The sequence below is a fragment of the Anser cygnoides genome, chromosome 9 (genome assembly GCF_040182565.1).
Source record: "Anser cygnoides isolate HZ-2024a breed goose chromosome 9, Taihu_goose_T2T_genome, whole genome shotgun sequence".
Classification (NCBI taxonomy): Eukaryota; Metazoa; Chordata; class Aves; order Anseriformes; family Anatidae; genus Anser; species Anser cygnoides.
Window position 1 is genome coordinate 22,610,816 of NC_089881.1, and position 24,971 is coordinate 22,635,786.

The 24,971-nt window shown below is 46.1% G+C and overlaps 1 protein-coding gene across 9 annotated transcripts in view; it reads left to right on the forward strand.

Moving 5' to 3' along the window:
* Positions 1-24,971, forward strand: part of MECOM (MDS1 and EVI1 complex locus) — a 318,248-nt gene that overhangs the window by 276,121 nt on the left and 17,156 nt on the right. For 5 of the 9 annotated variants that reach the window (XM_067001967.1, XM_013174670.3, XM_067001971.1 and 2 more), the window contains 7 exons: positions 4,441-4,543; positions 6,576-6,792; positions 9,605-9,752; positions 10,606-10,762; positions 16,646-18,002; positions 19,978-20,065; positions 22,965-22,991. In XM_067001967.1, coding sequence (XP_066858068.1) covers positions 4,441-4,543; positions 6,576-6,792; positions 9,605-9,752; positions 10,606-10,762; positions 16,646-18,002; positions 19,978-20,065; positions 22,965-22,991 — 2,097 coding nt within the window. The remainder of the gene's footprint in view (positions 1-4,440; positions 4,544-6,575; positions 6,793-9,604; positions 9,753-10,605; positions 10,763-16,645; positions 18,003-19,977; positions 20,066-22,964; positions 22,992-24,971) is intronic. The other 4 variants (XM_067001968.1, XM_067001969.1, XM_067001970.1 and 1 more) reach the window with 4 other exon arrangements.

The window sequence follows — 24,971 nt, forward strand, 5'->3', positions numbered from 1 at the left end:
TAAAAGCAGTTGGGCACGCCGTCAGTGAGCAAGAACGCCGTTTTGTGATGAGAGCTGTCAAGTCCCACTTGCACGGGGGGGTCTGGAGGATTACAGATGTCTGCAGAGACAGTGGGGCTGCCACTCACCGAGCGCTCGCTGTGGCTCGTGAACGAAAGCGGGACGTGGGAGGGCAGCGGCGCCGTGCCCTCTCTGCAGACCTGTGTGGGCCTGCATGCAGGTGGCCATCGGCAGGACGAGTGGGACCGTGACGGCGTCCGCAGGAGCTCGGCTGGATGTGGCAGTCCCTAACCTGGACCTTGGGCTAATATTCGCCAGAAAAATACGGTGGAGGAAGGCATGAGCGTCACTGGGGAGGCGGCAGCAGCTCCGGGGACGCAGAGCAGGGTGTCTGCGCAGGGACAGCCTGGAGACAGAAAGATGGGGACTCCTGACGCCATTTCAGGAGGGTATCCTCGCTGTGGCACCTCCTGCTCCAGCTGCCCAGGACACTCCAGGAAGCCAGGAAGGGCTGGACCCGCAGTGTCACCTGCAGTGCCCCCAGCCCTGTCCCCACGGCGCAGGCCCCAGCTGAGGTTTGCCTGCTGAAGTGTTCCTCAGGCCTGGCTCGGGGACGACTCCTCACCCCGGCCCACGAAAAAACTCCTTTTCCTTTCAATTTATCACTTGCCTGAGCATGGCCAGAGGAGCCAGGCTCAGGTTTCACAGCGCAGCCCTCCAGCCGCAGCAGTTGTTCATCACGGGAGCCAGAATTGAATTTTCGCCGTTTGGACCTTTCTCCTCAGCTTTCCACCATCGTTTTCGGAGCTGGTTCTCCGCTCATCTTCCCACTTGCATGTGACGTGTGTGCACTGCAGCTCGCATACGGGGGCTGAAATGCCACTTTTTTCCCCCGAAGCGGTGTGGCTGTTGGTGACGGCAGGCCGGCAGCAGCGGTGGTGAACGCTGGGCCCCGACGAAGCGGCCTGGGCCCCGCCGGGGAGCTTCAAAGCGCGCGGCCCCGGGCCCAGCTCACGGGGAGCGCATTTTCGCTATTATTTCAATTATTACAACTTCCTGAATAGGTGGAAGGTCATTCATAATTCACGCCTCTGTCATCTTTACACATGCCAAACGCAGTCTATTAAGCATAAATAAAATTTCAAGTGCCTGACCAGGAAAAGTAAACTGGGATTCATAACAATGAGGCCTTATTCATCCATTTAAAAGTAAATTGTGTGTGTTCCTTTTCTCCCCTCCCCTTTCCCTTTATGGCTGGCAGTTTGGGAGCTTTTATTTCTGCTCGGTAGCACGCGCAGGGGCAGGCACGGAGGGCGGACGCGCGAGGCCGCCCCCGGCCGCTCCCCGCGTCAGACCCCCTGAACTCTGAAAGTGCTTCCAGATCTGGATCCGATTTTGCTCTTCCTATATAAACTGCAGTCACACACCACTGATCCCAGGGCATGTGAAAAGCGCATCTGGACTTTGCTTTTTTTTTTTTTGGGGGGGGGGGGGGGGGTCATTTCTCTACCGTGCAGCAGCTCTTTGTGCACTTCATGGGGTGGGCCGGTGCTTTCTTAGATAAGGGAATTTCTGGGGTTTTAGGTGGAAAGAGTGGGAGAAACCCTTTCACATGAAGTAATAAGGACATTTAGAAATCGGATTAAGTTTACCTGCGTGATCATTTTGTTTTAAAGTTCAGTTTGTTTTATTTCAAATTCGCAGTGGAAAGCAATTTGGTATATAAAAATATTAGTGCAGGTGTGGGATTTCTTTTATATACAGAGCCTAAAAAAAACCTTTTTTTTTTTTTTAATTATTAAAGTTAGTATTTTAACAATAAGAATATCAAAATGCCAAATCTGGAAATGGGACACATGAACCTTGTTTTGGAGGGCTTTAGTTGTGAGATGCCAAATAAAACACAGCATTCATCTTAATCCAGGGAGTTTTTTCTGGTTAGTCCTCTGCATCTTCTCCCTGCTGGGGTACAGAGGGGCTGGACGGGCAGTTTCTGGTGGGTAGCTTCATCATCTCTGATATTTCAGTATTTTTGAGGATCTACACTGACAGGCTGGACAGTTGGCTACAGAGTTTGCACCTGGTTAAGGATTTGTCCCACGTCCGCAGCGAGGATCCTGCATCATACTGGGACTTGCATCGGGATGGGATGCAGCACAGCACAGTGCTCCGCAAACAAGCCCCTCTTTATGTGCCTGTCAGTCCACGTGTCCTTACTCTGCAGCCAGAGGTGAAAAGGTCTATCGAAGCGTCTTTGATGGGACAGCATGAACAGAGGATGAAGAATGGTAGGGAAAGCTGTGTTGTGGTTTCTCTTCATACCTTCATGCGGATGCACCATCAACCTTGGAAAAACAAGTGTTGCTTAAAGCAGATGTTTGCTGGATGCAGTGTTGACATCAGCAAGGAGCTGCAGGGCCGCAAGTGTAAGCACCACCTACGTCCTCTTCTGTGTGACCCTGAAGAACATTCACTAGACACCAGTGGCATTATTTTTATTCAAGACTTGCTGGCAGGGTTTTGAATGTGCTGATTTGGTTTTGCGTCGGTGTAAATTAGTGAAAAACAAGATTAATGTGAAAGTATTAAGAAACAAGAGGAGTGCCCTGAGTCTGACCTGTTTTGTGCAAACATGGCACTGCTGACCTCAGGACGAGCCTGCAGTGGCCCAGCGGTGCCTGGAGATACTTCTGCTGTTGGTGATGGCTGGGGAGGGTGTTGTGGGCTTGCAGTGCCGAGGGCTGCTATGCCACATTTTGGAGGCTAGTGTACTTTTGGAAAGGAAGCAAGAAAGTTGAGCCTGACAAGAAAAGATGTGTTTTGCATTGCTGAAAGAAGCCCATTGTTTTCTAAGGGGAAACAGAATTGGAGAATGAACCGTGTAGCTTTTATACATTTATCTGACTGACAGGCAAAAAATAAAGAGCCCAAGCAAGCCCCTCTGACACTGGGGGCAGGACAGTGTGGAAGAGAAGGGAAATGCAGCCTCGGCTTCTTGGGAGGGGAAGCAGCACGTGAATGCCTGCTCCTGTCTTTTATGGGGGATTTTTGCCACAAGCAGGAGGCTGCGGTGCGGGTTTGTTGTGCCTGATAGGAGACATCAGGAGGGGAACATCGGGTCGTGGGACGTTGGGCAGAGGTGGGACATCAGGTGGTGGGACACCGGGCAGTGGGACACGCTGGCTTTAGCTGCTGCTGCTCTGCAGGCCTCTGCCAGAGCAGCTTTGAGGACGAGGCGAAGAAAAGAAAACAATTCGGAGGAAATCTGTCTTATTTAGTTATTTTTATGTGTTTAGCACGTTTCTGTGGGCAAAGGCCGCTTGCAGAGAGATAAACCATTAGGCTATACGGCCACCTCCTGGAGGACGTGGGTATCTGCTCGGCGCCGGGGCCACCCGTTGGGTGCTGTGTGCGAGGGGAATACCCACACAGCCCTCGCTGGGCACCCAGCCCGAGGCCAGCACAGCTGCTGGGCGTTAAACAGCAGAGTGGATTTTGTGCCTCCCTCCCAGGGCACCAGAATGAGTACTGAGAGTTAATTCTTTGTGAATTAAACCTTTAAAAATACATTAGACGGAGTAAACGCAAAGGCATCGTTTGTTAGGGTAGGAAGCCTAGCTGTCATGTGTTTTTGTTTAACAAGGCCTGAGGAAGTTATTAATATTTATTTGAGCTGTTTCGTGGAGCTTTTTTAGTGTTCTTCACGTTTCCTGCTGCGACAGAGAGCAGCCAGATGGGTTTGGGGAATCTTGTTTGGGCAGAGCCTGGCAGGGAGCACACGACGGGGGCTCGCCCCGACCGGGCGGTACCACCGGGCGCACGGCCCCTGCTCCTCCACCAGGCCAGAGCCCGGTGTCACCTGGACGAGGGGACCAGGTGCCACGAGCCGAGTGCTGAGGAGCTGCTGTGGGCACGCCTTCATCCTGGCCTAAGCGTGCCTTTGGTTCCTGTTTGGAGCTGAGGAGTAAAAAGGCCCGCTGGGTTGTGCAGGCCTCTTCCTTCGTGGCTCTCAGGACTGCTCAGGCGACTGAAGCGGGTGGGCTTGGATGCCTCGTGTTCATCAGCAGCATCTCCTCGGGTGTGATTCAGTAACTTTCCACAGTTCTTTCCCCCTTCTCCAAGGGGAGAAACAGGTTACATCTCCCCTGCGCCGGTCATTCAGGGTTGTGTTTTATGGTTACCTTGTACATAGATCTGGTGTAATAAAGCATGTGAATTGCTGGTGGTGTTTGCAGTCATCAGGCAGCTCATTTTGCAGCAGAAGCTGTTGAAAGCAATCTCTTCTTTATCTTCGTGGAGCCCAAAGCACAAGGGCTGTGGGGCTGGCAGGAGGCCCCCTGCCACAGCCCAGGGTGGCACCTCCCCAGCTTACCACAGCAGGACTGCAGGGCTCACCTCCCCTCCGCCTTTGTGGCATTTACCCGCCTTTCTCTTTTCCAGATATTCTACAGAGTTGTAGCAGACATTGAACCTGGAGAGGAGCTGTTACTGTTCATGAAGAGTGAAGATTATTCACATGAAACAATGGCTCCGGACATCCATGGTTAGTCACCTCTTATCTAATATGAGGTATCCAAAAAATTAGGGAGATTTCTCGTCTGTTGCAATACTTTCGAAATCCAGAATAGTTTGCCTGTAGCCAGGGAGGAGAGCTGGACTATGGTTGTATTTGTCTATCTTCCACCCTTCTGTTTTTCTGAAAGCTGTTCAGTGAATAAACTGCTCTAATACTAACGTAACTCCTTCAGTGCCTCTGAGGTATGGCTGTGATCTCAAAAGCAGTGCTGGCAGTGGCACTGAAGGGTCTCTGTTTATTTTCTTTATCACGCCTGGCCCAAATAACTTCCCAAAAAATTGAGTGGTGCATTCTGTACCTGCCAGTCTGCTGAACTCTACTTTGCAGAGTTGATTTTTCTCAGCGTTGCGTCCCTGCAACTCTTTCAGATCTTACCTTCGTGTACACAAACCTCCCTGGCAGAAACAGAGGCCTGCAGAGGTAACTGAGGGCATCATTAAGGCTCCAGAAATGAAACTTAATTAGTTTTGGGGTACTGCAGAAGGAAGAGAGTCCATAGCATTGTCTCCAGACTGTGCTAGTTGCTGGTCCTTTAGGACTAAGATGTACGGACCCTGATAATGACTGTGTTTTTTTTTTTTTTTTTTTGTCAGTTTGCCAAACAACTGCTTTTTTGAAAAGAGAAAATCTCAGGTTGTTAATGTCGCTGTCACTTCTGAGAACACAGCCATCCTTCCTACTCGTGCTCATTCATTATTCATCCAACACACAGGGCCTGGGTGTAAAACTCCTGAGCTCCTGCTGATGCTGTGCAGATTGGGATGCAGATTGGATCAGATTTGTCCCCACCTCCAAATGCTTCTCCTGCTCTGCTGTCCATAGTGCAGCGGGTTAGGAAGCCACAGCTGGCTGTAGGATATCAACTGGATGCTCGTTAGATTGCGGTTCATGCCAATGTGGCCATTGTACAAATTCTTACAGATTTGGACTGCACACAGGGGTCTTCCCAGGGCAGGGCATGGGTGTCAAGGGCTGTGCTTTCTTATACCTGCCTGTACAAGGCAGGTATATATAACTGCCTATACTCAAGAAGAGTTCGGGGATTATTCATTCATTCTAATTTGGTGTGGGTTTTCTCTTTTCCCTTTTTTTTTTTTTCTTTTTTGTGCTGCTGACTTTATTTGTTGCTAAAGTTGTCACGCTTTTTAAACATACTGTTTTCTATGCCTATTCCTTCTGGGCAACTGTATCAACAGCACCAGAGGAGTTTTCTGCAGTCACACACAAGTATGTGTCCCACAGGGCTAATTTAGGAACAGATTGAACCAAAGTATTGCTAGTGGAAAGCAGTCCTAGTGGTGATTTCTCTGGAGCAACTCAGCCCTCAAGTAGGCACCAGTTATATCCATTTGAGATTTCAGCCAGACTCCTTGGCACCTGGGCATTTGTATCTGCAGGTCAGATAACTCTGGAACCAGAACAGGGCATGTGGGCAGTCAGTAGAAAATCCAACAGAAAAAAAAAAACAAAAAAAAAAAACATGGGATTCTCTTCTTCACATCTGCATTCCAGAATTTTCATCTCTCTCTGGCTCACCTTAAACAGGGAGGGTGCTGGAAGAGAACTCTAATGGAAATGAAGGGTCTTCTACAAGCTATGAACACCCTTTGGGCTATTTGAAATGCTGGTGTTTGCGTCAGTCTCCTTCATTCAGATAGGCAGAGACCAACAGCCTCCACTGGATATCCACCTTAGATCCCGTATATCCCTTTTTAGGATAGTGTTAAACACACTGACCTTTGTACCAAGCCAACGTTAGGAATCTCTGTTGGTTGTCACCCAGGCAGTTAACAGGTAGCATTGCAGTGTCATATATTGTAGAATTAAAGCAGTATTAGAAAGCATTACAAAGCATCCTTGTTTCTTTTGTGTTTTTCATTCTTTTTTTTCTTCTTTTCACTAAATAGCCGTCTATTTAAGTACACTGTGGAGTAACTCCTGAGAGTAACTAAAAATGACTGAAAATTGAGGCAGTCTCACCAACCATTTTGTCTTCCAGAGGAGCGCCAGTATCGCTGCGAGGACTGTGACCAGCTCTTTGAGTCCAAGGCTGAGCTTGTAGACCACCAGAAGTTCCCCTGCAGCACACCTCACTCCGCGTTCTCCATGGTGGAGGAGGACTTCCAGAAAAAGCTTGAGAATGAGAACGACCTTCAGGATGTGCATGAAATCCAGGAGTGTAAAGAGTGCGATCAAGTCTTCCCAGATTTGCAAAGGTAGGAATTAATGCTTAAAACGTGGTTTAATAAGGCAAATTCTGCAATGGCTTCAGTCAGATCATGCAGGGCATCAGCCAGGGCAGAATCTTACACCTTTTGATGAGTAAAATTTCTCTGCTCATTGGTGTTTTAGAGCATGGAAATTGATGGAGTCTCAGTAAATCAGAAATTCAGTTGTTAATAGGGACCTTAATTTACAAACTGGATCTTCTGATAATCAGATCTTTAGATGGCATGAGTTGGACTGGTGGCAGTGAAATCAGAGGAGTGATTGTAGTTCAGATGAAGTGAGTTCTTGTTCTCATTTTTGGGTAGAAATTACTTAAAGCATCTCTGAATGGTATTCACTGATTTGATCTTTGCAAACAAGCCATGCTAGGCAGAGGCAGGTTGGTTAGACTGTGTTCTAGATATTAATATACATATGTACAGCCATACCTTCTTGAAACATCGGGGTTCATCTTTCTCTTACATATATCTGTCTGCATAAACAGACAGACCCATATGCATATGTCCTTGAAACTTTGTATAGGTAAGAATGTAAATACAAAGTACAACTTCATATGCTGAAGTTAATTTACGTGTTTCCCGTCACTGTATTTTTTGTGGCTACTTAACGTAATGTATTGCAGTGCAGCAAGTTTTGCAAATTACTGAAAGGTATTGGGAGTGCTCTGGAGCTTCTGCAGTACATCCCTCACAAATTCACACCTTAATGCTCTCACTTTGAGGATGCGGGAGGGTTCTAGCAGTTGTGCTGAGGTATCTCGGCAGGCAGACACTGGGTCAGATCCTCTGCTGTGATGGGACAGAAGAATGTCATATGAAGACAATTGATAGCAGCAGCAGATGTGGGCCAGTATCTTTTGCTTCCAGGCAGGGTATGTGCAGCAGAATCCACGCTCCTACAGCTTTTTTCCCGTCTGCATTGTGTGGGTACAACTTAGGTAATTGCATTAATTATGCACTTTTAGGGACAGCAGTGTGTTTATTTGCATTGCTCGAAAATCACATGCCGTTTAAATATCACATGCCATAAAATCACTCGTCCACTAATAGAGTACTTTGCAAGTTCATGTTTTTTGTAGAAATCCTTACTAATCCATGGCTCAGGATCTCATGGTGTGTGCTGAGGTGGGACGCCAGCATGGATTTGTGCACGTGCAGGGCTTGTCCCTTAGGCCTTCTCATCCTGGATGTGCCAGGTGCTGATTGTGCAAGGCGAAGCCCCCTTCCCCAAACCACAGACGCTCCCAGGCTCCTGCTGACTGAGCAGCGGCTGCTCGCTGTTGTGCAGGCAGTCTGTGATCGGCGTGTCGTACGACTTGACCGTTACGCCTCCTCAAAATTAACGGCACCAAAATGAGAACGCGGTGTGCCAAACGCTGCTCCCATGGGTCAGCCGCACGGAGTGTGAAGTTGTGCACACGCAGTGCCTTGCTCGCTGCCTGCTGTTGGGCAGTTTCCAGCTCCACGTGTCTAATTTTCAGTCCGAGTGATGGATGCAGAAGGGCTGATGTCAGTAGAGAAGTTGAAAGGGCTGCAGCAGGGTGGGTGCGGCAGTAGTTGGGACCGACATTTCTCTACATCGTGAGTTATTTGGTGTTAAAGCTCTTTTCTGCCCATGAACCAGAGGACAATATCTAACATATGGGAATCATTGAGCAAATGTAAATTTAGCTTAAAATATTAAATATTGAAGAGAAAGGGCAGAAAACAAAGAACGAGTCATCATAAATAGATGGGCAGTACTGTGAGAAAGAGTGAAAAATGAGAGAGAATGCAGTCATTCTCCGAACTCTTGAATTATTGAGAGGCTAATACACCACAAAGACAGTTCACAGCAAAAAAAGTACAGAAGCATGCTATATACAGATTATATAAAACAAAAGGCCCGAATGAGCCATGCTGGAGGGTGTGCATAATTAAATTGAGAAAGAGCTGAGTGTGAAGATTGAGGTCTGGACATCTGGGGAGGGCCAGGAGCGCTCTGGTGCTGATGGTGGGTGGTGTACTCACATCAGGTGTCTGGCAGAGTGGGGACAAGGGTCTCTCTAGGTCTGACTGAGATTGGTTTCCCAGTGCATGGTGGAGATGCAATTGTTCTAGAAGTGTTTGCAGGCAAGGCTGCTAACATAATTGCTGCAGATGAATACTAAAAGACAAATTCAGAAAATTCAGAGGTGAAAATGACTTCAAAGAGATGCAAAAGAAATTAGGTAGGAACTGAATATCCTGCTAACAGACTGAACAAACTACGAAGAAAAGAACTACATAATTGAACACAGTTAGTAATCATCAAGGATAACTTTACTCTTAGTGTGCTGTATTCAGAAGCATTGTTCTGCTTCCTTATGCTCATTCTGTCCTCCACCAGTGGAGTTATTCCGGCCTACTCCTGCTGTAAGAAGATTGACTCCCATTGCAGGAGTGGAGCTACATCAGGTGATAGGATCCTAGATGTCGTTAGAGTGAGAGCGATAAGGAAGAAATGATTCAGAGTACAGGGAGGAATTACCAGAGTGAAATATTGAGAGGTGGATGGAATGATCTCCTTGGGGAGTGATGGAAGCATCATCTCCCGGAGCATTTGCAAGTGGCTCGGTGAAACATCAGCCAATGTCTTACTGTGGTACAGAGGGGATGCTCTGCCTCCCAGCAGGGACAGGCCTGACACGCAACGGGCCTGGCTCTGTCAGGATTGGGCCTTTGGGGCTCTTTCTTTCCTTTTTTTTTTTTCCTTTGGTTACATGCTCTGTTGTCTCCTCTTCCTACACTGATTTGTGAACCCCTGCTCCTGTTTCCGCAGCCTGGAGAAGCACATGCTGTCCCACAGCGAGGAGCGGGAGTACAAGTGCGACCAGTGCCCCAAAGCTTTCAACTGGAAGTCCAACTTGATACGTCACCAAATGTCGCATGACAGTGGCAAGCACTACGAGTGTGAGAACTGTGCCAAGGTACAGTGAATTTGTAGGCTGCCCGGCATGTCTCGTGTCGCTGAGCCCGCAGGGGCAGCCGGGGTTGGGATACTCGAGGGCGTAGCACTCCCGCAGTGTTTCAGCCCGTTTCCCAAGGGTTTAAATCTTCACTTTGTGTATGTTAGCTTTCCACCCCTTTCGATTTGGAAGGACACTACTGCAATATAAATCAAAGTAAGAAAAAATGCCAGGTTCTGACTGCGCTGAGCGCAACCGTCTCATTCCTAGAGCATCTGTATCACTTCCAGCACGGTGCTTGCTGCACAGATTATTTGTATAAAATTTTGTTTTACCAAATTCCCAAAGCCTGCGCCTTTTGCTTAAGGACTTCCTCATGTTTAAGTGCATTTGCTGCAATAATGGGAATTTTGCATTGAGCTGACACTTGTAAGATGCAGCTGAGCCCTAGATACTGGGACTGTGAGTGAGATTTCTTGCTGCCATGTGTCCAGCAAAGTATTTCTATTGCAGTAATGTCTGGAGGTTTCCCGTAGCCACATTTTGACTCATTTTCTGCAAAGGTGTTGCACAGGAAGTCACTGGCCTCAAAAGCATGACTTCTAATCGCAGGAGCAAATGCTTCTGCTGTAGTGGCTGCACAGGGGCTAACAGCTCCACCAAATATTTGGCTGATCCTGGGAAACAGAGGCCCCGTCCTGCAGGCACAGCTCCCACTGATGCCCATAGGCCGTGTTGAGGTGCAACAAGCATCCACCGTTTTTTAATCCCAAAAAGCTCCCAGTAGCTTTGAGGTCTGAATTCTGAAAGACGCTTGTGTTAACTGGCTTCTTCTGCGGTTAAGTTTCTTGGTTAATGAGTACTCATTTCCTAGCAGGTTTTCACGGACCCCAGCAACCTCCAGAGGCACATTCGTTCCCAGCATGTTGGGGCTCGTGCTCACGCTTGTCCAGAGTGTGGCAAAACGTTTGCCACTTCTTCAGGCCTCAAACAGCATAAACACATCCACAGCAGTGTCAAACCTTTTATATGTAAGTCTTCCACTAAACGTCTTTGGTTAAGTGTATTTCTTGTGTCGAAAAGCGCCATAATCTGCAGGCAGGAGGTTGTGTTGCGCTTCCTTGGCTTCTCCCACTGGTTTCGTGGGGGCTGTGAGTTATAAATGAGAATTGGCTAATTCATAGTCCGATGCACAGCATTGCTTTCATATGACTTTCCTTTTCAGGCAGACACTGTGTGATGTATAAATGTACCTCTTGTCCCTGGGATATTTTTCCACGCATAGATGCAAAGAGCAAGTTGGGAGTGAGATTTGGCAAGAGGGAGCCGTGCTTTGCACCACGCTGAGCTGGCTGCTCTCCTTCCTGCTCCTTTGGAGGAGCAGCAGCCCCTATGCTGCAGGCGGTGCTGGATCCATCCCTGCCATGCAGGGCAGCATTGGTGCTGGTGCTGGGGAGGAGGTGGCAGTGCCAGCAGGGGCAGGGAGGGTGTCCCATCCAGCTGGAGGGGTGGCACAGTCTGGGTGTGCTGGGTGTTAGGCAGAGCCAGCAGGACCTAAAAGCTTTCTTTGCTTTAGAAATTAAATTCGGGCCACAGGGTCTCTCCAGCAGATAACATGAGTTTTGCAGGAATTGGAAAATAAACCTTAAAGCCATTGTATATCAGCCAGAGGAGCTTGCTTCCCTCCTCGAGGCTCTTTTCCATGCCCCGAATTTAAGTATTGGGTTTAGCTATTAGAGCTTTGCCAGCAGCTGCTCCAGCAATAAAACTTGCCTCATATGTGGGCCTGACTCTATACCGGGCTGTAAATCAGGTCCTCAGAGTCCCAAGGGTTGTGTTTGCTACTTGGCCAAATCCTGGTGTGAGATCGGAGAATCTGGGTGCACAGTAATGTTGCAAGTTGCTTTCTCTCCCTTTCACCAGGGAAGTAGAGGCAAAAAATATGTAAGAATATTATTCTTGCTAGCGTTAATGTCCTCCACATACTTTTCAGACACCTGCTACGGCTTTAAAAGCACCTTATGAACACCTCCCTTCCTTGTTCTCTAAACTTCTTCACCTTTTGCTGTTCTCAAAAAGAATTTACCCAAATGTCGTCTTGATACTTTTTTCCATCTGCCTGTATTTTCTGTACTCCTGTTTCACACCAAGTCTGACAGGAGAAGCGGCACCCCAGCCAGGCAGCATGCTAGGCACGGCAGGTTGCTGTCACAGCAGAAGACAGCAAAGCTGCAGCTCCAGCCAACGCTGCACAGTCCTGTTTGCTGGAGGGGGCAGCTGCGACTGGGGCATTTGCCTCCTCAGCATATACAAACCTAGGGAGCTCTAAAACGCTGCTTTGACACATGCTTTGGGTCTTACAATGCCTCGAGGGGAGCAGTAATGGCTTGCAAGGCTAATTTATGGGAAGTCTGTATATCTGCCATTGGGTTAGATAATCCTTTTGATGGGCTTCTTCTCTAAGAAGATGTGTAACTAACCCAATCCAATAATAAACATCACTAATAATTCTTAGACCTAGGATTACAGGTTAAGTAATTACACTTTGAATTTATACTTATTAGACAACGATAGCTTCCGATCCAGGTAAGGAACCTTTAGCTAGTCCTCTTGCAGCCGGTGCCCTGCATAAAAATGCGAGAGTGGCACCTCTCTCAAATGAAATAATCTTGAAATGTTTTTGTTACTATTTATCCTGATAAATCAAACCAGCAACCAGTGCTCTTGAAATGCACAGTATGAGAGATGAAAACCCATTGAGCAATCCCTGAATAATAGCCATGTAATTACAGAACAAAAGGGTTTGGAGACCACATGTTGGTAGGCTTTGCTGAGCAATGGGAGGGAGGTAGGGTCACCTCAAGGAGATATCTGTTTTCCACCAGGAGGCCACACACCATGATTTACTCTACCAGTCTGTTTATGGCAACTGTCTCTTATTACAGTACACCGCCCAAGCTTGAGTGAAAACTCACCAACACTAAGGTAATTACTCACTGCCTTCGCAAAATCTCCAGCCTCTCCAAATAGAAACCACATGCCATAATAGACCGAACATATTCGGAATAGTACTTACAGTAATTTTTTTAATAAGCAGAAAATATGCAAAGTTAACTGCTGGCTAATTTGGGGTCCAGAGACGATCGCGGTACGGAGCGTGCTTAAGCACGAGATGAATTTTTGCAATCTGGGAGACAGGCTGGGAGTTTGTGTTAAACCTGGGTCTGCGCAGCAATAAAAGCTGCGAGGAGGGAAGCTTCCCTTACAAGTTAGCTGCTTAAAAGTATGGCGCTAAGATTTAAAGGATGTAATAAGGTGTAACAGGAGAAATCAAACCCAGCTTCTGTTGCTTTGATACGTGGAAGCAATTAAAGTTGATAACCATCCCCCGTCCACTAAATTTTAAGCAAAGCTTTACTTGGAAATAAAAGTCATGTGGTGAAAAAGAGGTAGATCTTGTAACAAGGGCTTGCCTGAGTAGTCCTGGCTCCCGGGACTCCCGCGGAGGTCGGGGCAGCGCAGGCGATCTCCACAGCTGATCTCCTGCAGAACCGGCAGGCGTTGGGTGAGCGGCTCGCTGCCGCCACATCCCGCCCGGGTTCAGGTGACAGCCCCCGAGAGTGAGACTCCTCTGGGCAGTAAGGACTTGGGACCTGTCCCCGAAATTTCTTTGTCAACCTTGAAAGCCCATGTTTTTAATAGGCTGTTAAATGCAAGAGGCACCTCATTAAACAGTTTTAAATAGCTGTTAGTCTCAGAAAGGTGAACTCCTCAGTACAGCGGTTAATTGTTTCATCAATGTAATAATAAAAAATCTGTATATTTTAATGTTTTTTGCCATTATCAATTTAATTGTGTTTTAAAACCGAGATCAGATGTATTAGTCAAATGAACAATTTAGAACTCTCTTTAAGAGAGTTTGGAAGGATCTCTCTAAGTTGTGTGTATGTTTGCGTTTCTCCAGGAGTAGGATATACCTCAGTTCTGTTGCCTTTTGGGTAGTTTAATGGAGACTAATAAATGGATAATATATCAAGGCTCTATAAAGGAGAACTTCCCAACTCTAGGAAGACTAGATCTGTGCCAATAAACCCTTCTTCCCCCAGATGCTACTCTGACTGCAGCATTATATTTAATATAATCCTGTAGATAAGGAGCAGGCCCTTAGCACAACCTGTTAGAAAATCAAAAGCCCATAAAATGTGATTAGTTTTAAATCATACACTAGCCTAGTTTTGTAAACGTATGCATTTTCAAAAGGGAAGATGGGGATTTTCTTTTTTGAAGAAAAATACGTTGTCTGATGCTCTGCTGTAATGTATTGGGCATAACTTTATCAGTGCAGATGGAGTTTTCCTGCTTGGATGTGATGGGAATTGGCCCGTAATATCCAAGATGAAGGTTGTGAAAGCCTGTGGATGTGCTCACTCAAGCTATACCGTTGTGGTCAGTTTAATTTTGGTTTCTGTGATCAGCAAGTGAACTTTTTGTGCAAGAGCTCAGCAGTGATGGTGAGGGCTGCACAAAGCTTCCGTAAGCTTAGCTGTGGGAGCCTGATTCTGTACCATGAGGTACGGCAATGAGTTTCTGCAGTGTTAGAAGAGACATTATGCCTAGGATGAGGCTAAAGATAGGAGAAAATAGCAGAAAATTAGGGATTTATACTGCAGCAAGTGAACAACAAATAGTTCTATATTAAATAAAAAATAGTTCCATATTAAACAGACAAAATATTTTCCTAAAAGAGAAACAGAAGGCACTTACTAAGAAAAAATCAAGCATTAAAAAGGAACAAGAGCAGCTCTCCTCTTCTCTTCTTTTCTTTTCTTTCTCTACTCTGCTCTTTTTTTTATTCTTTTTTCATTTTTTTTTCCCCCTTTCTCTTCTGTTTCTTTCCTTGTGAATGAAGATTTCCAACAGGAACACTAACTGATATACAGCAACAAACATTCTTCCTGAATTACCGCATTGCAAATTTCCTGTGCTTGGGCCCAATTCTGCGCTCTTTACCCCACGAATTGTCCCAGGGATGTCGACGGGGCATGAATAGGGAAAAGGGGTGGGTGCAGCACGGGCAGGATCAGGCCCTCGAACAATGGGAGCATTGTTGCTGAGATATGGAGCAGCCTACTGAAGAGGTAAACAGTCGAGACATGACAACAAGTGGTCAAGTTTCTCAAGGGCAGCGATCTGGACGAGCAGGAAGGTTAGCGCAGGCCCCGGTGCGAGTGGAAGTCAGAGGACGTGATTGCAGTTCATGGGAACCAACAGTGCAGGATGGGATACATTCAATTCAGTTTCCTTTGCAGGCTTAAAATAGAGCCATTGTAAATTATGTCAGTCTGTCTCAAATCATGAAAATGATTGTTAAAAAGGCCTCAGAATACACAATGTGTATTGTTGTGCGGCTTTGATGTGTGAAAGATGAGAGCCTATGATATAACGCAAATTAAATAAAAATACAGTGGCAACATGCTTTTTCCTGGCTGGGAAAAAAAAAAGGGGGGGGGATTTATTACAGAGGGATAACACTGCTTACTGATAATGTTGTTGCCTTGTTTTTAAACAAAGCTGGAGCTGATAGCAGTAGAAGCAAGTTAGTCCAGAGGCACGGAGAAATATTAGCGTGTTGAAGAGCACAGCACATAGCGCAGCTGGGGACATGCCTGCTGTCCCTGCTAGTCCAAAGGGTGGGAATAGAGGCCAGAAAATTCATTAAAATGGTAACCTACGCTAAATGTAAGAAGGAAAAAAAAGTGATGTGAAGATTTAAAAAAAAAAAAAATCTCATTGTCTTCATTGACATGATTCAATCTCCATAGCAGTGTCTCGCCCTGCACTGGTGACGGGGTGACTTTCAGCCTCCTGCTACCAAAACTGCTGCCTGGAAGCTGTGCTGCAGCACGATGAGTGTCGCAGGCCAGCTCAGGCCCAGGAGATCGAGGTAGATCTCCCCTTGGCTTTCTCCAAGTGCTTCTTTTGTGAGGCTGAAGTTACTCTCATCCCAGAGGAGCTTGAAAGGAAATCCATTGAGCTGTTCTGAGCATCGGACACACAAACAAATACAGCTGCATTTTTAAAGGAAATTGCTGTTGAAATACGGTGTATTTTTTTCGTGTGCAAGAAACAAATAAGCAATATTAAGACTAGTAAAGTTATTAAAACATGGAATTCAAAGTTATGGCTTCTAAGGCACCTGTAGGGAGCATATGCATTACATGTATAGAAATGCTTTGGGCATGCAAGAGTACCAGGCTGAGGTTACTCTAGAAGCTGTAGCCTGGGCTTTCATGAGATTAACTTCTTAACTGTAAATCGAAAATAATGTCTGTTAATCATAGTATGCCCTTGGAAATACCTGGTTGTCTTCTCCGCTGCCTCTTTCGTATCCGTGGGTCTTGCAGGCTGAGAGCTCTGCCAGGCAGCTCTGTCTGTCTCCTGCCTGGCCCTGCAAATGTTTCTGGCTAACTTACACGTGTGCGCAGTGACGCTGACGGAGGCATTCGGGGACATGGGTGCTCCCTCGTCAGGAGCACCGTGGGTTCATCCGTGTTACAGCACCGGGCCACGGCTCGTGGCAGGGCTCTGGGTGCTAATGCAATGTGAAATAATGGTATCAAATGTGCAACACTGTGCAATGCAAAGAGCAAACAAGGAACCAAAAGCGTTATCTTTTAGTGATTTCAGACCTGCTCTGGTTTGTTGGAGGGGTTTTTTTGGTGCTGTCTTTAGACATTTGTCTGCTTGGATGCCTTGCTTTGGAACAGTACAATAGCTTTTGTGCACCCAGACTTCTCCTTAACGGCTTCCTAATTGACATTTGGAGGGTAAAAATGGTTTTATTTGCAAAATTTTGAGGGTGGGGGCAATTACCATAAAGCCTGAGATTTGTTGTTGTTGTTGTTTACATACAGGTGAGGTCTGCCATAAATCCTATACTCAGTTTTCAAACCTTTGTCGACATAAGCGCATGCATGCTGATTGCAGAACCCAAATCAAGTGCAAAGACTGTGGACAAATGTTCAGCACTACGTCTTCCTTAAATAAACACAGGAGATTTTGTGAGGGCAAGAACCATTTTGCAGCAGGAGGATTTTTTGGCCAAGGCATTTCACTTCCTGGAACCCCAGCTATGGATAAAACGTCCATGGTTAATATGAATCATGCAAATCCGGGCCTTGCTGACTATTTTGGAGCCAATAGGCATCCTGCTGGTCTTACCTTTCCAACAGCTCCTGGATTTTCTTTTAGCTTCCCCGGTCTGTTTCCTTCAGGCTTGTACCACAGGCCACCTTTGCTACCTACTAGTTCTCCTGTTAAAGGACTACCGAGCGCAGATCAGACAAACAAAAGTCAAAGTCCCCTCATGACCAATCCTCAGATACTGCCAGCCACCCAGGATATTTTGAAGGCACTAAATAAGCAACCATCTGTAGGGGAAAATAAGCCAGTGGAGCTTCAACCAGAGAGGTCCTCTGAAGAGAGGCCGCATGAGAAACTCAGTGACCAGTCAGAGAGTAGTGACCTTGACGATGTCAGTACCCCCAGTGGCAGTGACCTGGAAACCACCTCTGGCTCTGATCTGGAAAGTGACATTGAAAGTGAGAAAGAGAAATTTAAAGAAAATGGTAAAATGTTCAAAGACAAAGTAAGCTCTCTGCAGAGTTTGGCTTCAATAAATAATAAGAAAGACCACAGCAATCATTCCATTTTCTCACCATCTTTAGAGGAGCAGACTGCGGTGTCAGGAGCGGTGAATGATTCTATAAAGGCTATTGCTTCTATTGCTGAGAAATACTTTGGTTCAACAGGACTTGTGGGGCTGCAAGACAAAAAAGTTGGAGCTTTACCTTACCCTTCCATGTTTCCCCTCCCATTTTTTCCAGCATTCTCTCAATCAATGTATCCATTTCCTGATAGAGACTTGAGACCGTTACCCTTGAAAGTGGAGCCCCAATCACCCAGTGAACTCAAGAAGATCCCAAAGGGAAGCTCTGAGTCTCCCTTTGACCTCACCACTAAGCGTAAGGAGGAGAAGCCCGTTACTCCCATACCCTCAAAGCCAGCAGCTCCGCCTGCGGCAAGCCAGGACCAGCCTCTAGATCTGAGCATGGGCAGCAGAAGTCGAGCCAGTGGCATAAAACAGGCCGAGCCTCGGAAAAACCACGTCTTTGGTGAAAAGAAAGGAGGCGACCTCGAGCAAAGGAAAGCGTCTGAGTCCTCTTTGCAGCACGCCCGACCGACTCCCTTCTTTATGGATCCCATTTACAGGTAACGCTGCTCTCTGGCACCCGTTGGTACAGCAGTTAGGTCTGCCAGGGCCACCTGCCCGCAGGCACGGGACAACCCCGTTCCCTTCCTGCCGACCCTACAGGGGTTACCGCAGGGGGAAAGGGGCAGGCTGCCTGCTGACCTGCACACCCTGGGTGCACTAATGCAGTAATTAGCAAGTCTTCATTACTGCCCTACTTGCACTGAGTTGCTGGTTTAACCTGCACAGCTTGATGTGCAGGACTGTAGCCTCTTACCCATAGATGCACTGGCATCAGTAGTAAGGGGTTTTATATTCACTGTGTGTTTGACAGCACTGGTTTGCCACAAATTACTTTTCTTCCAAAATGCTTCCAACCTGGCTTACTGCCTCCTGTATCTTTTCTTCCCTGGAAATCAGAGTGCATCCCAAAAGGCTGCCGGTTGTGCACCGCCTCTTTGTTCTTCCTGAATTAAATGGCAAGATCTCATAAGTACAACGAGAAGCAAATTTATCTTAAGGTGTACAAAAAGTATGGAAATTGAGAGTGATTTCTGCCCCTTTTAACATTGATTTGAGTAATGGCTGGATTTATCTAGGCATTTCATTAGTATAATTGAAGGCACAATGTCCCTGTGTGTACAAAGCCTAACCATGGGTTAGTTAATCTGATCTACCCTACGAAATCAATGGGAGCCTTTGTGTTGGCTTTGACAGGCACACAAGCAGACACTGTCAGTCAAGTGAGGTTTTGAAAACCAGTTGTAAAATCCCAACCCCTTGGTGTCTTCCAGTAGAGCTGACACCAATCTCACTGGGATCTGGATTTCACCTACATCCTGTGTACGTCAGCCCCCGTTTGTGCCCTTTGCCTTTCTGTTTCCGTATCTGCAATCAGCTGAAGTCATGCATCTAAATTAGTCTAGGGAAATATTAGCCAAAAAAAATGTTTGTTTATAATCTAAATGACCGATTTTACAGCCTATTGTTAAAAAAAGTTATGGCCATGAAAACGATGTTAATTTGTTATTACTTTACCTAAAAAGAATTGCTGTGGGCATAGTGTTTGCACAATGCTCTCATGTAAGACAACAGGTAGTCATTATGAAGAAACATGGTATGATGCTATTTACTGGGATGATTTTATATATGTCAGATTGATATCTGTATTAGACCGTAGGTTTTATTTGTGTCATGGTGATTTTAAATGCCTGAAGCAGTGGAAATAATTATTTGTGTTTTATGGTCCTGCATGACAAACTAATGAAGTCTGTAGAAATTCTGGCAACGTAGTGCAGGGGTGGATGTTACTGAGCTGTCCTTTGCCATGAATTACATCTACGTGAGGACAACAGGGTCTGTCCCTTAAACCGTACACGTCAGTGACAGAGAAAGCAAAAAGACCTCAAATTTCCACACTGCTTCGAATCACCCACATTGCGCTGCCCAAACACGCACGCTAGTTGATCCCAATCTTGGTTGGTGGCAGGTCAGCTCCAGTGCCTTCCTGCAAGCCTGCATTTCTCGTACAGCTCCGTTTAGGGCCACCTTGGCGTACGCAGAGGATGGTCTCCAGGATGGCGACGGCAAGGTCTCGCATGGGCAGGCGAGAAGGCACCTCTTGCTCACAGCTCCCGTTGCCTTGAATTCCACTCCTCTGAGTGGAGAGCACACTTGGTCACCTTATTTCTTCATAAAAGTCCTCGGTAGTTAGTCATTGCTTTTTGCTATCATTATTGTTGGTCTTTTGAAGTGGGATTGCTTCCTATGTAAATGGCACGATGATCGCCCTTCAACGGCGATCCGCAGCCCCCGCCCGTAGCAATGAGCCGTGTGCGGGAACCCAGGGCTGACTGTACTTCCTTATCTCTTACCATTACCTCTGAGAAACAAACTGCTTGATGTATAATTGACTGCTTTAAACATGAGTAGCTGTATAATTATTAATATCTGAGACTGATTCATCATAAGCAAATCTAATTTTAACATTTACAGAGTAGAGAAAAGAAAGTTAACTGACCCACTCGAAGCTTTAAAAGAGAAATACTTGAGACCTTCCCCGGGATTCTTGTTTCATCCACAAGTAAGTATTTTTGGAATTTAGATGTTGTAAACAAGCCTATTGATGCTTCAAAGCAGGTGCAGAGAAATGAATGCGGTCTTAGTCATTTTTGGATTTCCTAAAACACACAGTTTTTGCTTCACCATTGTGGTGGAAAAGCGTAAGCATTGTTCTGAGCTTCTTGATGTTTTGCAGATGAAACAACATGTTTTGATTATAGAGGAAGCCAGATTCGAACTACATGTATGTTTTAGAACCGTGTTCCTCCAAAACCATAGCGTCGCCACCAACGCTCGCAGCTGCCCATCTTTTTCAGGGCCGTTGCAGTGGAGGCAATATTGCCTACAGGGAGTTGGTGTAGATTCAAAGTTGGGCAAGCATAACTGAGCATCCCAGCTATTTGCCTGTTTTTATACAATCGATTGCTTTTGTTAACGTTGAAGGACTCCCCAAAAAGAGAGAAAACCTTCTACCCAATGCATTCAACCCTCCTAATGCAAATGTCCTATCTAGCAGTCATGGGTGATAGTGTGTGCAGTGACTGTAGGATCCCTTCTCCTCCATGCATGAAGCCATGCTGTATGAGAGGGCTGCTGTGTTGTCCATAGGCCATAATCCTGCTTCTTACTTGCTGAACAACAATTTATGAGGGTGTCCTTGAAACAGTGCAACAAGCTCAAGGTGTATGCAGTACAGAAAGAGTACCTGTGTGCAGACTGCACGTTGCTTTTCTTCAGCAGCACTGCACCCTCATTCTGTCCTCCTCCTCTTTGCTTGAGGCAATTTTGAAAAAAAAAAAAGGTGCAAAATAAATAAATAAATATTTTGGCAAGAAATATCTTACTCTTGAAATAAAATGCTCTGTGTTATTCGCAAATTTGAACCCCTTGCTGACTATGGGCAGTTTCACCCTAATAGTGACACCTACATGGGTCTCGTGCAGCCAAGAGCTCCTGTCTCTGGCGCAGCTTCCTCTGAATTCCTGGGCAGACCACGCCACTAGTCTGCCTCAATTTGCCTTTTCATTTTTTTTCCCCCAATGAATACAACAGTTGTTATGTCCTAAATTGTACGGAATATATTCTGAAGTATGGGACTTGTGGAGATCTGGGAAGGACAGCTGATGGCATGTATCGTTGCAGATACACTGCCGTAATGCTCTTGCATGGGTGGAGAGTGCAGAAGCACAGCTCTTTCCAGTTCCAATGCCTGTAGGAAGTGAAGGGTCTATTAAGTATTAAAATTGTTGAGAATTTATGTACAAGATTTAATAGCAGCTCAGCACCTCTTGCTGAGTTACCTTATGTGCCAGAGTTGCAAAGTGACAAGTAGAAATTCCCATTCTGTAGCAGACAGTATTAATACACCGATGCACAAACGGGAGCTGAATCCTCGTTGTCTCCCCTGGTGTAAAACTGGGCTGGTTCATCAAGTGAGTGATCCTGTTTGAACAAATAAAGGGCTGTAAATTAACGGTAAATTATTCAAATGAGGCTGTTTAAGGTGCTGTATCAATGGAAGAAATAGTAGCATTGTGCTGAATCCTCGCTGGGTTTTCAGAAGGTGTAAATCTCTGTTGTTTAGTCAAAGAGAGTTGAAGGGACTGCAGGCTTCAGCACGGGTTGCTCTGATGCCATCAGCAGGTGTGGAAGGAGAGGCTCTTTGTATCAAACTGCACCATTAGGAGGTTGTTTGGGATGGGAAGGAGCCGGATACTTTTCTACGAAGCTTTGTGTGAGGGGGTTGCATGGCAGGGGGGAACCTGGAGGAAGATCTGTAGGGTGCTGGGAGAGGGTGACGTGGGCGTTCAGGTGAAATGGAAACAAGGGGCGTTCTGCTGTTAACGGCCAGGATCTGTCCCCTCTGGTGCTGGTTAGACCTCTCCTTGGTGCCTGAGGAAAGTGCCAGCACCGTCACCATGCCAGATGTCACCTCCGTGCCGCTGGGGCTGGCCGTGGGCAGAGTCCTCTCCCCATGGTGCTGGGGCTGTGCCCTGCCAGCAGCACCGCGGGGCAGGGGGATGCCTGCGGGGGCTTGTGCTGCTGCAGGTGGCTGCAGGGTTTTCCTGCCGTGTTTCCAGCCACTTTCTGCCTTTTTGCCCATCCCTCCACATTACTCATTTGCAATAGAAACAAATTCCGGGGTAAAGACTGGCTTTTGTTTTGTCACTTACCTGTCCGCTAGGTTAAAGCGTGTAACTTGTGAGATGGGCCACCAGTGTGACACACACTTGTAATTCACTGTAAAAGAAAAGGAAACCACCGTCACGTGTCCTGTCAAAAAAGTAAATGTCCAAATTTGCTTTCTCGCTGACATTAATAGAAGAAAGTCTCCTGCTTGCAAAGGCAGAGTTTGGTGCGGCGTTTATAGAGGACTGGGGAACAGCTCGCAGAAAAGTGTTGTTGTTTTATAGTCCCGTTCACCCCTGTAAAAGCACAGGTGTGGACTGCACCGCAAGTTTTCATTTTCTGCTGGCAGGCTCTGTCTCTGTAAAACAGGACAAAATATTTTTCATTGTTTGCATCCTACAAATTTGTATTTCTGTAGGTGAACTTATTTCTGAAACTTGTCATTTGATTAAACAAGAGCTTAATTTTTTAAACTTGCTAATAGGACCACTAACAGACAGACCTTTAAAATAGGTTTTGGACTAGAGATTAAAGGCATAAACTCTGCAGTCCCTGCAAAACTCCTCCCAGTGCCAGTGGCCAAAAGCTGCGAAAGATTAGGTCATGTAATTGTATTTCACAGTAATTTGCTGTTACAAGTGTTTTTAGGGAAAGAATGCCCCGATGCAACAAATCATTCAGGATAATGTCTTAATTAGTATCTTTAAATAAAATCTTAATTAGTAGTTTGATTGCAATGAGGGTTCCAATGCAGGAATAATGTGTTGTTTTTGTTTCAATTTTGCTCCCAGTTCCAATTGCCTGATCAAAGAATTTGGGTAAGTTCATTGCTTATATTTTTGATTTAATCATTGTGAAATAAATTGCATAAGAAAAATATAATATGAAAGATAGCTTACCACACAATTACGGAGCATGCCACTCTTTCCTACAGTGTGTTGTAGCTGTAGCAGATAAATATCTGTTATGTCCAATTGGCGTCATTTTCACTTCTCTAATCCTGCAGTTTTTATTTGGTGAAGGCAATGGGAGCTTTACCTAAGTAAGTAAGGGTTTCAAAATGAAGTCTTTGTTTATATTTAACTGAAATTGTTCCAAGGCGTTTCCTTCAGAGATTGCAGTGAAAATTTTCAGGCTGAAATCTTGTTAGATTGCAATAGTTATAAATATTTAATCTGCATTCTAGACATTAAAATATAGAGCCTCGAAGGGCTTCACGTTTCTGTCTCATATTGGCTTCAGTGGGAGTTAGTCACTTTAAGAGCTTTGAAGTTTTGAGCTTAATTGCTCATTGCAGTACTTAAAGCCCAAATAAAACACCCATTTATTTGCAGTGCTTGTGTCAAATTTGTCCTGTATGTGCAGTTACACGGAGTCCCCCTTATGTGAACAGGAATTGTGCTTTCTGTATCTGTGGGATAAACTTGAGCATGCTCTTCTATTTTCATAAAAACGTTATTTTTAATACGTCTAAATCGCTCTTGAAAAAAATAAAAAGAGCCACAGCAACTGCTTTTGCAGATGCAAGTGAAATAACACCGTGTTGTGCTCTCCCATTGCTGGCCCTCGCTGCACGGCGAACCCATAAATACTTGTCCCAGATTTTTCCCAACCTCGCAGCTTCGGGTCTCAGAGGGGAGAGCTGGGGCCGGGTGGCTGCGGCTCTGGGATTGACTCACGCTCGCTCATCACTCGCGGTGAGACGTGGACTAATTGCACAAGGTGAAGCCAGGATTTCATAAAACACGAGCTGAGGTGGCAATGTGCTCCTTCCTGCGTGCATCCCGGCAAGGGGAGCCCACGAAGGGTGCTGTCCTGGCTCTCCTCCACGTGCCTGCGGTCCACGAGCAGCCACGGAGCTTTGCTTTGTGTGCACATGGCTTTAAAGCCCCGTTTTCTGTCTGTAAAATGATGGCTGCTAGGATCCTGAGGTGGAAGGAGGTCAGCAGGCTCCAAAAGGCTCCTGTGAGCACCCACAGGCCCTGACTGAGCTCGATCACAGCGAGGTGTCTGGGTCTGTAGGAAGGTCTGCACCCAAAATCTGGTGCACTGACCTTGGACTTAGTGCCCCAGTGAAAGCCTCTGCCCCAATAAAACAAGCAAAGGGAAGGCTGCAGCTATTTTTCATGAATCCTAAGCAAGCCTCAGATGATAAGCAGCTAGGACGCAGGGTTGGATGCCGGGCTTGGAGAGCACAAGAGGAGGTGCCCAACAGCTTCTTTGCAGCAGAGTGAACTCAGCGTAGTGATATCCAGGGTCTGTGGTAGGATTTGCCATTTGGCCTGTGCACCCTTGCCTCTCAGAAAAGAGGCTCTGTTTGGGGGTGTTGACATTGGCTTGGTCCTCAAATTTTGGTCATCCTTTTTTTGTGAGTATCTCCTGGCCCTGCTAGTGCTTGAGCAGCAGCAATCAGTACATAAAGCATGAAGTGCCTAGGGCAGGATGCAGATTCAGGGGTGAATCTTCATCTTGGGAGATGTGACTATGTCACATGTGCCTTTCATTCTCAATTCATAGGTGCATGTGCCACGTATTTCAAGGTTTTTTCACATTGTTTGGCAGGAAAGCCTTATGGTCCCATCAAGAGAAGGTTGCTATAAAGAGATTCTTTAATTAAATTAGAATTTTATTTGCAATACCTTTATGGAGAATCATTTTAAACAATTAAAATAATTTTTAAAATACCCTAGAAGAAATGTTAAGTTTACATTAGCAAAGCTGGGCGTGTTGTAGGACGCGATCCATTCTGTTAGATTAGCTAAATCCCCACCAGTGGCATTAACCCAAATCGAGTTTTT